The 16,459-nt window shown below is 47.7% G+C and overlaps 1 protein-coding gene across 2 annotated transcripts; it reads left to right on the top strand.

The window, feature by feature from the left end:
• The first annotated feature begins 1,517 nt into the window (after positions 1-1,517).
• LOC144106331 (uncharacterized) lies at positions 1,518-9,970 on the top strand. Of its 2 annotated transcripts, none has more exons than XM_077639108.1 (3): positions 1,518-1,760; positions 4,395-4,720; positions 7,626-9,970. In XM_077639108.1, the coding sequence occupies exons 2-3, from the start codon at positions 4,427-4,429 to the stop codon at positions 8,808-8,810; spliced, it is 1,479 nt and encodes a 492-aa protein (XP_077495234.1). In that variant the 5' UTR covers positions 1,518-1,760; positions 4,395-4,426; the 3' UTR covers positions 8,811-9,970. The 2 variants fall into 2 exon arrangements, with proteins under 2 accessions (XP_077495234.1, XP_077495235.1); XM_077639109.1 differs by having other exon boundaries at positions 1,557-1,760; positions 4,401-4,720; positions 7,626-9,964.
• The last annotated feature ends 6,489 nt before the right edge of the window (positions 9,971-16,459 follow it).

Genomic DNA, 16,459 nt, shown 5'->3' with positions numbered 1-16,459 from the left:
ACACCGAAGTGAAGGGCTATGTTTTAACTTCAACCACCCACAGTTCTTTAAAGTACGTTCGACACCTAATTTTATTGCGCGTTTTCTTCTGTCAAACAATGTGTTAGACATTAGAATACATGGATTACTGAGTGGTATTTGCCTACAACCGCTAAATAACTTAAATTGAATTTCTTCTCATGCTGTTTCAGTTTCATCGATTGGACGACGACTGTGACGTCGCGTTGATGTTTTGGTCACGTGATCCACTAGAAAACACATATAATCTCTGATATGTAGTTTTAATTCACTACGACATTTAATCCAGCCTCTTCCATGACCTGTAACGAAAAAAAGAATGACCTGTCAGTGATTATATTTGTTTTTGGAGGGTCACGTGACCAGAACATCAACTTGACGTCACAGTCCTCGTTCGGTCGATAAAACCGAAACAGCGTCAAGAAATTAAATTATTTAGCAGCCGTACACGAATACCACAGTGTGCTTCAGGCATACAAATGTCTAACGCTTCGTTTGAAAGAAGAAAACACGCAAGCAAAAATTTGGTGTATAGCCTTTTAACTCGCAGGGATACTGCTCATGGGCGTTTTCATGTTTCTTCATCAAAATGCGACGGCGATTCTAACCCGCGACCTTGGGCTCAGCAACCGTACGCCAAAGCCACGGACTGTGGCACGTACAGTCTGCGTCAAGAATACGCGGCCCAAGGGGTTACATAAATAGCTCTTAAGCCGCGCAGTAAGGGCCTCCACTCCCTTGTACGTCCCTACTACAAAGGAGCGATGATGAGGTCTCCCCCCAACTGCCTCAACTTTGAGAGATTCTTGCCGCTAACGATTCAAAGCAAATCACACCGCGTGTCCCAAAAGCAAATCCCTTGGGCCGTACATTTTTGACGCAGACAGTACTACATTTGAGTATGAAGCAGCTTTTCCCATAGTGCGTGTGCCCCGCCGCGGTGGCTCAGTGGTTAGGGCGCTCGACTACTGATCCGGAGTTCCCGGGTTCGAACCCGACCGCGGCGGCTGCGTTTCTATGGAGGAAAAACGCTAAGGCGCCCGTGTGCTGTGCGATGTCAGTGCACGTTAAAGATCCCCAGGTGGTCGAAATTATTCCGGAGCCCTCCACTACGGCACCTATTCCTTTCTTCTTTCACTCCCTCCTTTATCCCTTCCCTTACGGCGCGGTTCAGGTGTCCAAAGATATATGAGACAGATACTGCGCCATTTCCTTTCCCCAAAAAAAACAATTATTATTAATTAGTGCGTGCTGTGCGCAACCTAACGCATTGTTACGGCGTACTCGCATAAGCTCTTGCTACGCGTGCATTCTGTTTTGTACGCTCTTGCATCACATCTAATAAATACGCCGTATAAAGGTTTGCACTGTTAAAAATGAATGAAGAGGTGATTTTTTTGCTCCCACGAGATTTGAACGTTCTGCATTATACACAACTTTCCTCAACTGAACACTGCCGCCGTAAGTAGCGCTGGTTGCTGTAGCCATCGGGCAACAATGAGCGAAATTTTTCTTTCGCTCAAAAGTGCGCGGTCCGTCGTCGACGCGGTGTAGATAACAAGATAAGTGACGCGAGAAACTAGCATGCAAACAAAAGCTTTGTGCTCTGCAAATTGAAAGCATCGCGGCAAAGCGTGGCAGTGTTTACTATACCAGCTAATCGCTACCATTTCTGTCGGCATTGTTTTTCATGTTTCATCGCTGCTGCAGATAACGGCCGGTCGCGTTTGCTACGGAAGGAGGTAAGGTGACAGTGCCGGACGGCAGTTTATGGTTGATCGCGAGAGGTTGGTCACTCAATGAACGGTGCGGCCTATTGCTGCAATGTCGCGTGCCTGCCACAGCGTTGTCTGCGCTAATGCATGCAGCCCACATCTCTTTCTTACCACCACCACGTGCATACCTCAAAGCGCGAATGAAATGCCCACAAACCCAGGGAGTCAGTTATGCGCCCTTCAATTTCCTCAAATCATCGGAGTCTAGAACGTTGTCACCGCCAAAGCCAATGAACGCCGACGGCCTATAGAAACGAAGGCGAGTGCTCGGTTTCGGGCCCGCCGCGGTGGCTCAGTGGTTGGGGCGCTCGGCTACTGAGCCGGAGCACCCAGGTTCGAACCCGACCGCGGCGGCTGTGTTTCGATGGAGGCGAAACGCAAAGGCGCCCGTGTGCTGTGCGATGTCCGTGCACGGAAAGATCCCGAGGTGGTCTAAATTATTCCGGAGCCCTCTACTACGGCACCCCTTCTTTCCTTCTCTCATGCAGCCCCTCCCTATCCCTTCCCTTAGGGCGCGGTTCAGATGTCCGCCGATATGTGAGACAGGTACAGCGGCATTTCCTTTAATAATAATAATAGTAATTGTTTTTTGGGGAAAGGAAATGGCGCAGTATCTGTCTCATATATCGTTGGACACCTGAACCGCGCCGTAAGGGAAGGGATAGGGGAGGGAGTGAAGGAAGAAAGGGGTGCCGTATTGGAGGGCTCCGGAATAATTTCGACCACCTGGGGATCTTTAACGTGCACTGACATCGCACAGCACACGGGCGCCTTAGCGTTTTTCCTCCATAAAAACGCAGCCGCCGCGGTCGGGTTCGAACCCGGGAACTCCGGATGAGTAGTCGAGCGCCCTAACCACTGAGCCACCGCGGCGGGTCCATTTCCTTTCCCCAACAGCCAATTCAATCCAGTGCTCGGTTTCGGCGGCGGCGGCTGAGTGACGTCATAGCTGTCACGTGGTTCAAGATCGGTTCAAAGTCAAGCGCGCGCACACGGCGAAGAAGCTACGGAGGGGAGTAGTAAAGCTTAATTCCGCGTTAAAAGGCAGTGTTGATGGGCAGAATAATTACATACCTATGTGCTCCAGTGTACGTGTCTGATGAGTTGACTGCAAAACGCCAGCAGCACAGCAAGCTGTGTATCATGCTTGCTGGATGGGCCAATGTTTGCTTCAGTGCCATTTGGGAAGTTGGGGCGGCCTCGTTGGTACGCGGAACGTGCATAGTAGGCGAGGTTTTTTCTTCCCACGTGACCTGGTAACCGGTGTGCGTGATTTGAACGCACATTGCTTACGCATCAGGCACAAAGCGGCCTACACGAAAAGCAGGCAGGGTGCCTTCTGGCACTTTGCTTTGGGTCTATGTTGCTGTAACTATTCGAACCCAGTGTCTGTGAAACAACTGTGCGGCCTCTAGATGTGTGATTTGTTGAAAAGTGATAATAATAACAATGATAATACTTTATTGTGGCCATTAAAATAACAGTACAAAACTCAAGTCTGCCAAAACCTGATTAGGCTTGATAGGCAGTGCCTACAGGGATAAAAAAAGCACAAAGTACAAATAAAAAAATTCATATTTAACAGCTTTTCAAGTCACATGGAGGAATAACAGAAAAAAAAGAGAAGTGGGCCACACAGCGCAGCGTAAAATAGCATACCATTATAGGCATTCAAAACAGTGTTGTTGGATACAACTGCAAGCAGTACAAGTAGCATTACAATTTTGCGACAGTATCCGTTACATCATAAGTAAGTCTTTCGTGACGTGACGTCCTCATTTGGTAGAAACCTAGTTTTGATGCCGGTTTCCTGTTTGTTGATTTAAATACTTCTCGGTATTTTGATAAGCAGTTTTCTGTACTAAAGAGGAGACTTTAAGGATTGTGATGGGATTGTCAACTCAGGATGTTCAAAAAACCCTCGGAGTTACCTTTTAATTTGTGACTGCCACGCACTGTCCCCCTTCGACAAGGAAGAAAGTTACCTAAACAGAAAGCTAATCACAAGATGAAATTATAAGTGCAAGAATTTTGGGGCCCTTGGCTGGAGTGAAGGATTAAAATGTTTATTTCTTTTGCTGCTGTGATTGGTTATCGGAGTAATAGGTCACCCTGCCGGCCATGGGGTGTTGTTTCCAACTTATTGATTAAAGGGCCACTCAGGCGAGACTAAAGTTGGCTTGTATCAATTGATTATAGCATTCTAATGACAAAGAAGGTACTTTGGCAGAAAAACGAAGCTCTTATAAGTTAAAACAGCCATCACCGGCTGTTTTAACAAATAAACTGCGATATTTGATATTTTCTTTAGTCGCAGATCTCAGGGGTTAGACCCCACCGTGATCCGCTCCCATTCGGAGATCATGGAGTCCATTGTGGTCTCGAGGTCATCAGCAAGGTCATGAGTTGAAATCAAATGGTGGAAAAAAAGAAAAAAAATCAACTCTCAATTTCCAGCAGTAACTATGTGGTTTTTGCCAAACGAACGAGCCACAAAAAGCCAAAGAATCACATTTTGCTGAGAACAAAATTTGGGCTGAGTTGGCCTCAGTTTTCCTTTAAGTTGCATCCTACTGTACAGCTACATTACTACCATGTTAGCCGCAGGACCTGGGGCCGCTACAAGTACCGCCATGCCACACCCGGAGCGACCTAGAGTGTGGCACCGGCTTTGCGACTACACCTTAGGCGTCAACTGGCGACTGACGCATTTTGCCGAGGACTTGCCGGCCACCTTTGTCTGTGGCCTGTGCGGTGTGATTCCGAAGCGGACGTTGGTGCTGCCCTGCTCGCACGCGCTGTGTGAGCCCTGCCTCAGAACGACTGCCACTGAGGGCATTGGGATCTGTCCCCTGGACCTGGTGCCTTTCCCCGAAGATGAGTGCCTCGGAAATTCAATGGCGTCCAGGAGAGCGAACAGCTTGACGGTGAGTGATGCTCGGTGCAGAGATGGCCCGACAGGTCATGCCAGGAGCCCTGCATTAACGTCACCCTGTGCAATAAAGCTTTCTTTCTCTTTTTGGTATGCACCTTGTGTTCCCTCGCCGACATGTGCATGCTGGCTTAGTGCGTACAGACCTTTTTATCCAGGGCGCTGCCATTTTTCCTGCTGAACACGCCAGAAAGGGAGACGTCTTTTTTCTCTCCCTTCGTTTTTCCTTTTGCCCCTCAAAGCCATTTTCGGTTGGCAGAAGGGCTGGGACAGAACGGACCCGGCCATTCGTGTTTTGGAACGCACTCATGCACAGGTGTGGACCAGCGTTCACCGGACCCACCCAGCCAACCTGGGAAAATCGGCCTCACACGTCTTGTCGCTTTCTCTGTTAGCTTCCCTGTTCTCTCCATTCCCCCTTACGCTGACGGATGCTATAGCATAGCTTTCGAGTTGATTGTGCCTGGTTTGAAACTGGCATTACAAAGGAACCATGCCAACAAGAAGGGTGGCAAGGCACAGAAAAGAGGTTCCTCTTGCCCTTCTCGGCACCGTTACAGTACTGCCAAGAATCCTTGCACGAAAAGATAAAGTCAACGCCTTACTGCTTCAGCAAGGATTAAAATTTTCTTAAAAAGATCTCCTTAATCTTAAATACTTGACAGGAGTGATGTGTCAGTTTCATGGTAATAGCGGTCACCAATGTACCACTATTTCCTACATTTAGTCCTCAGAGTAATGGGTTTTTACCAAGAGGCGTTGCCATAATTGCTGCCTCTATGGTTAGTAAGAATGGGGAGACGGTGTGCATCGAAGTAATGCCTCTTTTTTCTTTTAGAGTTCATAAACTTTATGGCAGCGTGTAAGAAGCCCACATAAGCAAGCGCATGGTATTGCCATAGAACATTACGCAGAAAAACGAAGATGACACAAAGGAAGACTCAACAGACGCTCACTTTCAACTCAAGGCATAGGTGTAAATGTGACGTGCATGTATTCCTTTCATGCTAACCATCAGTTGAAAGTTAGCTCCTCTTTCGTCTTTCTTTGTGTTGTCGTAATTTTTCTGCGCCATGTTCTACAAGCAAAAACAACTCGTCAAGCTTCTCGTTATCTAAGAGAACTGGGCTTGTTTAGAGTGGTGAATATATTAGCGATATTTTATCACGCCTGAAGGCATGGGGCATGTCTGAGGAGTGCACTTTGTAGGTCGCTCAGAGAAATGCAAAGCACTCAGTGCTGTTTGTGGCTTTATGCGGTGACTTGGAACAAAAATTAAGCCTTTTTGTGGTTTTTGTGTTGCTAAAACTTTTGTCGGCACCTCTAGGCCCATGAAAATAAAAGTCAGACATTCCTCTTGCCACCACACCTCTTTCTACTTAAGTAGTGAACCAGTTGAAAAGTCTTCACATTTTATTTGCTGTTCATTGTCTAATACGGTTCTAGCACCCAGGCTACAAAGATCAGCAAGAAATTTTTTTAAAGGTGATGTTTCCAAAGAGGGGGATGGGGATGTCTAACTCTTACCGATAGTTGTACGGGGACACTTTCGCCAAAGCCACGCATATTCCATATACTGGTAAAGAGTAATGGACACCAAGGTCTGGTTATGTGTTCCTTTTGTAATGATGTGCAAGACATTATAGTGGGCACAAATCGCCGCATGGAATTCACCAGTGCCCGGTAAATAATTTAGTCATGAATTTCTCTCATGTTGTTTCAGTTTGGTCTCAACAGCCGAATAGTGGCTGTGATATCGAGGTTCAGTTCAGGTCTCGCGACGGATACTAAAAAAATTCTATTGCATGCAGTTGCTTCTTCATTTATTTTTGTTTAGGTTTTAGGCAGGCTGGTGTGAGCTGTACTGAATTTTTATGACAAGGCAGTCATTGCATAGTAGTTTTTTAATGCTTGATACGACCTGAACTGAACTTTGGCACCACAGGCACCGTACAGCTGTTGAGACTGGAGCCAAAACAGCCTGAAAGCAGAGATTCAGTCATAAATCATTAACCAGGCATAGCCGAATTCCACGCAGTGATTCATGTATACTGATGCCTTAAGTACCATTCCGGCCAAAAACTTCCTGTCCATAGGCCTTCAAAGTCGAGGAGGGTTCCGCATAATATGGCACTTTCACGGTGGTGAGGGCAGCCCATATGGCAAACAAACTTGGAACCATGTTCCCATTTTAGGAGTGGTTGGAGTGTGGCCCTGTGGTGTAAGTTGGGTGTTTCACCTAAGATGTCCTGCAATTTTTCAATATAGGCTTTTTGAGTTAGAAGAGCGCTTTTTGGCATAGCATTGTTGGTGGTGTAGCGCATCAGATTACAGCTAAAACTTGCTAACTTTTTCAATTGCTGTCAGTCTCCTTATTTATTGAGAGACATGTAATCCAGCTTGAATAACATCCATATCAGGTTTTAGAATTTCGATAACAGAGTTACCCTTGGCGCTGTGGCTCAACAAATTCTTGGCTATTTCGACGAGTTACATGCACTGGAGGGGTTGCTTTGCCTACAAGCTTTTCGAAAAGCATGTGTACTTTGGCGCCATATAGGCGGAATTTGTTGGGCCGCAGCACCGATGATAACCCCGTTTTCGAAAAAAAATAATATGGATATTACTTATGGTCGGCTATAGGCCTCTGGAGAAAAAAGGAGGCCAACAGCAATAATTAAGTAGTTAACTATTCAAAATTAGTTGAGCAGCGTACTAGTTAGCACATCTTAGCTGTATTCTTATGCACTGCACCGCTGACAATGCTGCGCCGAAAAAAATATTTTAAAAAATCGCAGAGCGTCTTATAGGTGAAACACCCGGTAAAGCCGTCAGATACATTTTCCGCATTCTAACCAGTGACCTTTTATACTTGTGTTTTTATTTTTCCTTTTCTGAAGGCTCACTGCTGGAACGAAGAGCAGGGCTGTGAGTTCGTGGGCACCGTGAAAGCTGTGCTGCAACACTACGAGGAAGAGTGCACCTTTCATGCCGTCGAGTGTCCACGGTGCGCAGTGAGTGTCCTGCACAAGCATCTCCCGGCACACTATGTGGCTGGATGCATCACCAGCACTCTGCCCGCAGGCACGGGACAGCCTTCTTTACCTGATACCCCAAGAACTAGTTGCGACTGGAGTGACACCTTAGGTGAACTAAAGGCTGCACTAAGAGAGACTTGCAACGACCAGTTAGCTTCCATACAGAGCCAAATGAGCGAGCTTACGCGACATCTGGAGAGTCAAGGTGCACAGTTCCTGGATGTGGCCCGTTCGCTGAATAAGTCGGAGGCTTACACGAAGAGCGTGATGGCAGGAAAAATGGAGACGGACCATGACGGCTCCTCAGAATTGGCGCCGCACTCTCGATCTGACAGGTCTTCAGAGGCGAGTACAAATCAAGATGGCGGGCGGTCTTCGGAAGGTGGAGTCAGCCGAACGGTTACTATGACGTCACCGTGGCGCTCTGAGAAGATGCTCGTGCTTCGGAAGCTCGAGTGCATTGCCGATGTCTCATTGAGTGCGCTGGAGCACTTGCGTCAAAAGGTTCAGGCACATCTCTCACGCCGACCAGTCATCGCTCGCTGTGAGCGCGTGTCTTCTTATTCGGGAGGCTTGCCCGTGGTGGACAGCACTCTGTGGGCGCCGCCCTGGCAGACAGACTGTTCTGCTGTGGAGTACCTCGTGACCTTGACCAACGGCGGCGAGATAATGAACGCTCCGAGGGGGCTGTACTGGACGATCGCAGAGGTGATGGCGTGGCACCGACGGGACAGCTATGTGACGGTGGCCGTTGGCACGTGTAACAACTCATTCGAACCATTCGCTTACTTGGAGGTTCGCCTGAAGTGCTTTGGCCTCCTGAAGGAAACCTCTTTCCCGCTGTCGCCAGACTGTTGTGTGACACTGCTCCACAAGGTGCCAACGAAGAACTGCGTGCTTCCCAGGATGCCCGACATTTGCGTTGATGGCGGTTTGAACCGTTTTGCGTGTTTATTCCGGACCGAACTCAGGGTGCTCAACGACAGGGGATTCCTTCAAGACGGCGAACTGAAGTTAGGTGTCGTGCTGGTTGAAGAGCAAGGTTGAAGATCGTTAGCGCCGAGTCCTCCGTCTTTAGAAACTGTGGGCGTGATTTTCCCTTGTCTTTCCGTCAATTCCTTCTGGCGTTATGATGTTCACCCAAAATGCCAGTGGCATGGCCTGCTTGTTCTGAAGCTGGGCAATGTTGTGGAGGCGCTGCGGCCACAACCGAATAATAGGCTGTGCGGATTACACAGAAGGCAAAAAATTGGCGGCGGTTTAGCTCTGGTTAAACCTGGAGTTACGCAATAGCTACAGCTGGCCGAGTGGAACTTGGTCACGTGATCAGCCACGCTGAAGGCTGGAAATGATACCGTTATGTAGCTATCGCTACAGAACAGTGGCGTAGAGGTGGTTTGTGCTCGAACTTGGCAAGCAGACCCAGCTGGCATCAGCGGCTCGTTCTGCCCTTAATAAAACCCTGCTTGTTACAACTTGGTTGAGGTGCTGGGTGTTCCGTTCACCCGAAGATGGATCCCACCGTGAACATTGCCGGATTCGTGGCCTTGCCATCCTCGTCCGTGTTTGACTTTCCATAGTCAGGCCGCCCACCTTCTATTCTGTCCTCTTGGATCCTTCATAGGGTTGACACTGACGCCTCGCATCTGATGCGACAAAAGCCCCACATAGTGTCATCGTCGTCCAAACAAGATGTGATCAGTGAATCAGTGCAAGATATGTTAACCAATGATCAAGAGTCCTCGAGTCCTTGGGCTGCTCAAGTGATCCTTGTCTGGAAGAACGACGGCACGAACGACTTGACCCCCCACCGCTGTCAACGATGCCATCGACTGCCTATTTTAGGCCTCCTACTTCTGTTGGTCTCTGACCGGGTATTGACAAATTCCTGTGCATCCAGCAGACATTTATTACATTTGTCAGCCTTTATCAAAAATAGGTTTTCTTGAAGTAAAAATATGGCTTTTTCAGCATATATTATTACCAGTGCGGCCGGATGCCAGAAAACCGGTGGATCGTTTTAGCAGTAAGCTGGTTAGCTATAATTTTTAATTATTAACTTTTTAATGATTAGAGTTAAGTGCCTGGTTGCAGTTAGGGATATCTAGCGGGCCGTTAGTGATAGCCATGTCAGTTTTTAGAATTCAGAAAACGCTGCTATGCCTAGATGCCTTTGCCGCTGTGGCTCGACAAGCATGCTTTTTTTGACTACGTGCACTATGGACCTCCTTCACCCCGCGACGTCACGAAGATGCGGTGGCGCTGATGTTGGCAGCGACTTTCGCATGGTAGGCAAAACAGGTTCCGCTTGCCCGTGCCTACCGCAGCTGCCGCAGCTACCAGCGGCTGCTTCAAGCCTGTGCACTGCAGAAGCAGCATGCATTGACCAGCTGCGTCACTGCTGGATCCGCGTAGTAGCATAAAAGATATTAAATTAGCCTCGATAGGTTTCTCGCGCATAAATGCCGCATTCGGAAACTGGCTAACAGGCATTGGGCCACAGTAGTAAAGCGCGAAGTCTGGGAGTCGATAGGCACTGCCACTCAATGCACTTAATAGCATGCAAGTTACTGCGTTCATTCACCTGAACTTCAGGATAGTAGGCTGATAATTGCTCAAGGAAAAAAAAAGACATATGCAGCTGCACACGTACTTATCACCTTGAGCCGGAGTGCACGGGGCGCCGACAGTTTCACTCGCCCCCAAGGAATGTGTTTTTTTTTGTTAATAGCACACCATGTTTTAATGGCGCGTTTTATGACATTTAATATTTACTTGAAACTGTTTCTTGATATGACGACGTAATTGTTTCATTCGAGTAGAAAGAAGTCAGGTAAGTTGTGTCAACCTTGCGCGGTCGCGTTGGTGTGCTTAGAATAGCGTACCTTAAGTGTGCTAAATGCCATATGCTTTTTCATTGCATCATGCCTGTGTCATGTTTCATGTGGTAGTACATGATCGCGAAGCTTGCTTGGAAAGAAGCAGCCGCAGGCATGCTACTAACAGACACGTGGCGAGATTGAGAGGGGACGCGGCAATGAAAAGTGTTTTCGTTATTCATGCATGCGATATGTAACTAAACTTGGTGCAAATATGAAATTCCTACGCTATTTTCAGTAATTCCTTTTATTTATAGCTATACGTGGTGCAGTTCTGGGTAATTATAATTAACACCGTCGTCAAGTCCCCCCAAGGTCTCAAATAATTGAGTAGATAGTGAGCAGTTTTTTTATGCCAGCATGTACATAAAGCCCTGTTCTGTACGATGACGCGATTAGTTCTTTATCTATATGATCAGTACTTATGAATGCATAGTTACATGAAAACGTTTCTTACAAGAAATAACTAACACAGTACTTACTGCACGTGTAGGGAAAAAAATCGAGAGATTTATTACGCTCCTCAACGTCTCAGGAATAGTTTGCGACAAATGAAATCATCTGATTTTCATGCGAATTACGAAGGTGAGTGATCCAGTCGCAGAAAATGTGAGAGGTCACAAAACGAACCTTAAAGTTTATTCCCTCGTTTATGGCATCTTCGCTTTCGCTTTTGTCAAGGAAATGCGGCACTGAAATCAAAGAAATTACCTCACAATTTCTGACGACCACACTTCTAAAAAGCGTAATTTATAAATTTGTACTCAATATTTTGCTATAATTTTTCGTCGCGAAACTAGACTTCAGGGCTAGGAAAGAAAATAATTCTAGAAATAAAAAATTTTCACCAAATCGACCAGCTTAACAAGAGGACAAGTCGGCCTGGCTGGTGCGTGGTCATGCGGCTAAAAACAGCGCTAAGCGAGACAGGAGATCAGGGACACGACGCTGTCCCCACTTTTCGCACAGTGCGACACGTACGTATGTCAGCAGACGATGAGCGCATGTCTGCTCCGACAAAACAAGGCCAGCGCTTCCCCTCACTATTGTCCTAGTGCAGAGTGCAAAACTAGTGCAGTGACACTAGTGCAGAGTGTCAAAACTTGTTTTATTCAATGCCTAGCGCATAAATAAACGGCAGGAACGCTTTCTACACGTTTACTACTAACCATATATGCAATACAGTGGCAAACTATTTCTCTTTATAGGCCGCACGTGGCCAACGCGAGCTCGTGTACTTCAACAAATTACAAGTTGGAAGCATCGACCACTGCTATGATTCGCAGAAACTGGAAACGCGCCTACAAGCCTTGAAAACCCGCGCTCAACACCTATCCCCGACGCCACTCCTCGACCTTTTGCCTACCACGAGCTCGCTAGCGACTGCAGCGCCACCTCGTTTGTTTACAAACATGCAGGAGGTCTATAGACAAGCGTCAGGCCGTGACGTCAAAGAGATGTGGTGGCGCTGGCGTTAGCAGTGACTTTCGTTGTGTAGGCAAAAAGCGAGACTTTCCGCATTGGGTGCGCCACGCTTGCGTGTTTCTGGGCACAATTCACTGCTTGCCGACAAACTGTGGTGCGTTTGGTTTGTGCCGCAATGCAGAAGAAAGGAAGCGGCATAAGTTTCCACGAGTTCATTGCAGTCAGATATGCGCGAAAGCGACAGGCAGGGGCCGAGGAGCAAGGCAAGTTCAGCGACGGATCGGCATCGCGGCTAATTATTACCGCCGAGCTCGTTTCGCCCCTTGGGTTATTGCATTGCGTTTCTGCATTCAAATCTAATAAGTTGATTCGTGTCTCTAACTTCGCATCGTTGATGTTCGGTCGCGTGGCAAACGGTGCAAAAAATCAAGTAACGCCTGCAACTCGTTCTCATTCTGTCGTACTCTCAGCATAAGTTTAGGCGTGATATTCCGTGTGCTTGGGATCGCAAGTTGAACGCAGGGGGCCATTTTCAGATGCTTATCACCTGGATCTCGTCCCGGGCATCACTTCGCACAAAAAAAAGGGGCAAAAAGCTGCCGCCAGTCGCCTTCAGCGTTCACACCGTGCCGCGCTCGAAGCAGCACCGGACTCGGATAGTAGCACGCACACGGCGGTTTTTAATAATTATAATAATTGGTTTTGGGGGAAAGGAAATGGGGCAGTATCTGTCTCACATCCCGGCGGACACCTGAACCGCGCCGTAAGGGAAGGAATAAAGGAAGGAGTGAAAGAAGAGGCACGTAGTGGAGGGCTCCGGAATAATTTCGACCACCTGAGGATCTTTAACGTGCACTGACATCGCACAGCACACGGCGCCTTAGCGTTTTTCCTTCATAAAAACGCAGCCGCTGCGGTCGGGTTCGAACCCGGGAACTCCGGATCAGTAGTCGAGCGCCCTAACCACTGAGTCACCGCGGCGGGTACGGTGGTTTTTTCTGTTTTCATTCTCGCGAATTTCAACAAGTGTGTCATTTCAACACCGGTCCAACGACGCTATAGGATCTAGACTACATCGCGCAGTGTAATTTCCCAAATTATTTGAATTTTCGCACTGTAGGTCGATCAGAACATGGCGAACAAAGCACCCGATGCAGCGCTCCGCCTTCTAATTCCTTCTGGCGAACAGGCTGAAAAAGTGCAGAACTACCCTCCGAGCATCAACAAAAATGTTTCTAACTTCAAGCGACGCGCACGCTTTGAAATATTTGCATACACCAGTTGGTTTCGAAAGCGGCGTCGCTTGGCGCAGTGTAGGTGCGCTGCATTTTGCCTACACCCCGCGTCGCTGCCGACCGCAGCGCCGCCTTTGATTACAAACATGACACTTGTATATTAGAAAGGTTGCTTTGCCTGCGTGCTTTTCAAAAGTGCATGTATTTTGGCACGATGTAGCCAAATTTTGTTGTGCCACAGCGCCGAGGATAATTGCGTTTTCGAAATTCTGAAAAATAGTATGGCTATTACTCACGACCGGCTACAGTCCTCTAATTGCAACCAGGGGCTAGATTACGCAACTGTGACAAATTCTGTTTCTAGTTATTGACAGTGACGACACAATGAGACGTCACCACGTGACGCAACGAGGAATCAGCAGGGCGGCGCCCCGAAAGCATTCAAGGGACCGTCTGCATAAGCTTTTGTAAAAAGAAATAAGGAATAAGCAACGATGAAAATAGCTAATATTTTATTTTGCCAAAACATTGAGTTTAAAGTTCTAAAATATTAAGCAAAACAAAAAGCGTTCGAAGTTGTACTATTACACTTGCTAGTGGGTAACTTTTGGTGTTCGGGGGGGGGGGGGGGGGGGGTGCTGACGGCAGTAAAAAGGCCGCTTTGCAAGAAAGCAGCTGTTTCACGCCGTGTTATTGTTTTTTGCGCGTCGTCTGGAATCGAACTACTGTGCGGTTGACCTAAGTGCGCAGAAAAATTTGAACGAATGCAGTGAAGGCTACGTGACTACCGAGCGAACTTGCAAGAAGCGCTTGGTACGCAATCGACGAAGACAACTTGTTGAAGCCTGTGTTGTTCGGCTCTTTCGATCGATGACAAAAATTCCAAAAGGTGAGGCGTTGCAGTATGTGACGAGTGGTTGTTTGTTTCTTTCCCCTTGGGAAACAGAAGACGACCACGAAGTACCATTTGCTGGGAAAAATAAAGTGCTTTGCCAGCATAAGCGTGTATTACTTATATGTAGCTGTGTGTCACAGAGGTGACGACGGCACCCACCCCTTCTGCGCACGAACATTACAAACTTCCTCCAACACCCCCTGTACGCATTTGCTCACCGCCGGTTGTGCGATGAAGACGTACGCCTCTTTACCAATGGCAGCTTGAAAGCCGCCCATGGCAAAGAACCGCAGTCCACACAGCACTTGCCGCCGCACCGACAGCGCGCTCGCACGCAAACCTCCCATTTCAAAGTCGCATAGCCACTGCACAGTCTGCTTCTAGAGTCGAAAAAGGCGTCGAAACAGCTCGTCCGGCAAGTCAAACGCGTCTTCGTGCGCCCTCCCTCGCCGTTGCTCGCGCCAGCGCAGCTGTCTCAGTCGTATGGCCGCGTACACCGCCGCCATTTTCTGTCACAAACTCAACGGTGAAATTGACAGCCTCAAAACTGTGACAAAAACTCAATAAGTTCCTGCATAGTTAGGTGTGCAACGTCATCTCTTCTGCCATATCCGTGACGTCATCAGCAGCCACCCATGATGCAAAAAAGCAATATGGCCGCTGGCCACGACCGACCAATAGGAGCGAGGCTTATTGACACCTTTGTGACAAGTTTTTGACACTTTTCCTAATTGGCAGTTACGTAATCTAGCCCCAGTTGCCTATCTGTGATAGTTAAAAATTCATTATCAGAAATTAGTTAACCAACTTGCTACCTAAGACAATCCACCGGTTTCCCGGTGTCCGCACACACTTTATTTTAGGGTAAAATAATAATAATAATAATTGGTTTTGGGGGAAAGGAAATGGCGCAGTATCTGTCTCATATATCGTTGGACACCTGAACCGCGCCGTAAGGGAAGGGATAAAGGAGGGAGTGAAAGACGAAAGGAAGAAAGATGCCGTAGTGGAGGGCTCCGGAATAATTTCGACCACCTGGGGATCTTTAACGTGCACTGACATCGCACAGCACACGGGCGCCTTGGCGTTTTTCCTCCATAAAAACGCATATTTTTTACCCTAAAAATCCTAGTTTTGAAAATTACTTAGTCTTCCCTGGAACGCCTTGTATATCATCGTGTGTCGACGTTCGACCGATGGGACGACCTCATAAAACTCTGGTATTTGTTCATCGCACTGAATGGCTCTGCAAGGAGCTGGTACGAGAACCGTGACACTTTCCTTACGAGCTGGGACGCATTTAAGATGGAGCTATATATATAATTATAATTGGTTTTTGGGGAAAGGAAATGGCGCAGTATCTGTCTCATATATCTTAGGACACCTGAACCGCGCCGTAAGGGAAGGGATAAAGGAGGGAGTGAAAGAAGAAAGAAAGAAAGAAAGATGGAGCTGCTGAAGACTCAGCATATTGCTGAAGCAAAGGGCTGCACTACTGCTTCAACCTCGGTTCCAGCAAAACGAAGGAAACCGTTACTGCGTACGTCGTGGAGATGCCGAGATGACAGGAAAAGAGAACGTTATACCCTGCCACACGGGCGCTTTCAATGAATATTGAGTCCTTCGAGATTATCAATCGTTATCGAATTCGAGAGAGTTGTGCCGCTGCCACATGGCAAACTCGATCGCTGTCGACCAGTAAGCTTAACCTGAAACGAGCAAAGGCGTTAAAAACAATTTTTTTATCTGCTAAAGTAGTATTAATTACTCTTGCTGTCTTGAACGAGCTTTCATATATGCTCTTGAGGAAGCTGGTATTTTTTGTTTGTTTTTGTATCGCTGACAACGGCGGTATTACGCTTGCTGCAGTGCTTTGTCGCGCAGGGCTGTCTTCCTCTCAGCGGTAAGTTGTACCCTATATTTAGTGTTCTATATTTTTCTAAGTTGAAACAGCTGTGATTTTATTATCGAGTGCGTTGTTGCTAGCGCTCCGCGTTCATGAGGGCACTCAGTCGCCGCTCGAAGGCCCTCGAAATATTAAAGCGAAAGCTTTACTACACCCGCAGCGGTGGCTCAGTGGTCAGTGCGCTCGGCTACTGATCCGGAGTACCCGGGTTCGAACCCGACCGCGGCGGCTGCGTTTTTATGGAGGCGGAACGCTAAGGCGCCCGTGTGCTGCGCGATGTCAGTGCACGTTAAAGATCCCCAGGGGTTCTAATTATTCCGGAAACCTCCACTACGGCACCTCTTTCTTCTTTCACT

Source organism: Amblyomma americanum, chromosome 10 (assembly GCF_052857255.1).
Source record: "Amblyomma americanum isolate KBUSLIRL-KWMA chromosome 10, ASM5285725v1, whole genome shotgun sequence".
Lineage (NCBI taxonomy): Eukaryota > Metazoa > Arthropoda > Arachnida > Ixodida > Ixodidae > Amblyomma > Amblyomma americanum.
Note: the sequence above shows the minus strand (reverse complement) of the source record. Positions and strands in the feature narration are given on the sequence as shown.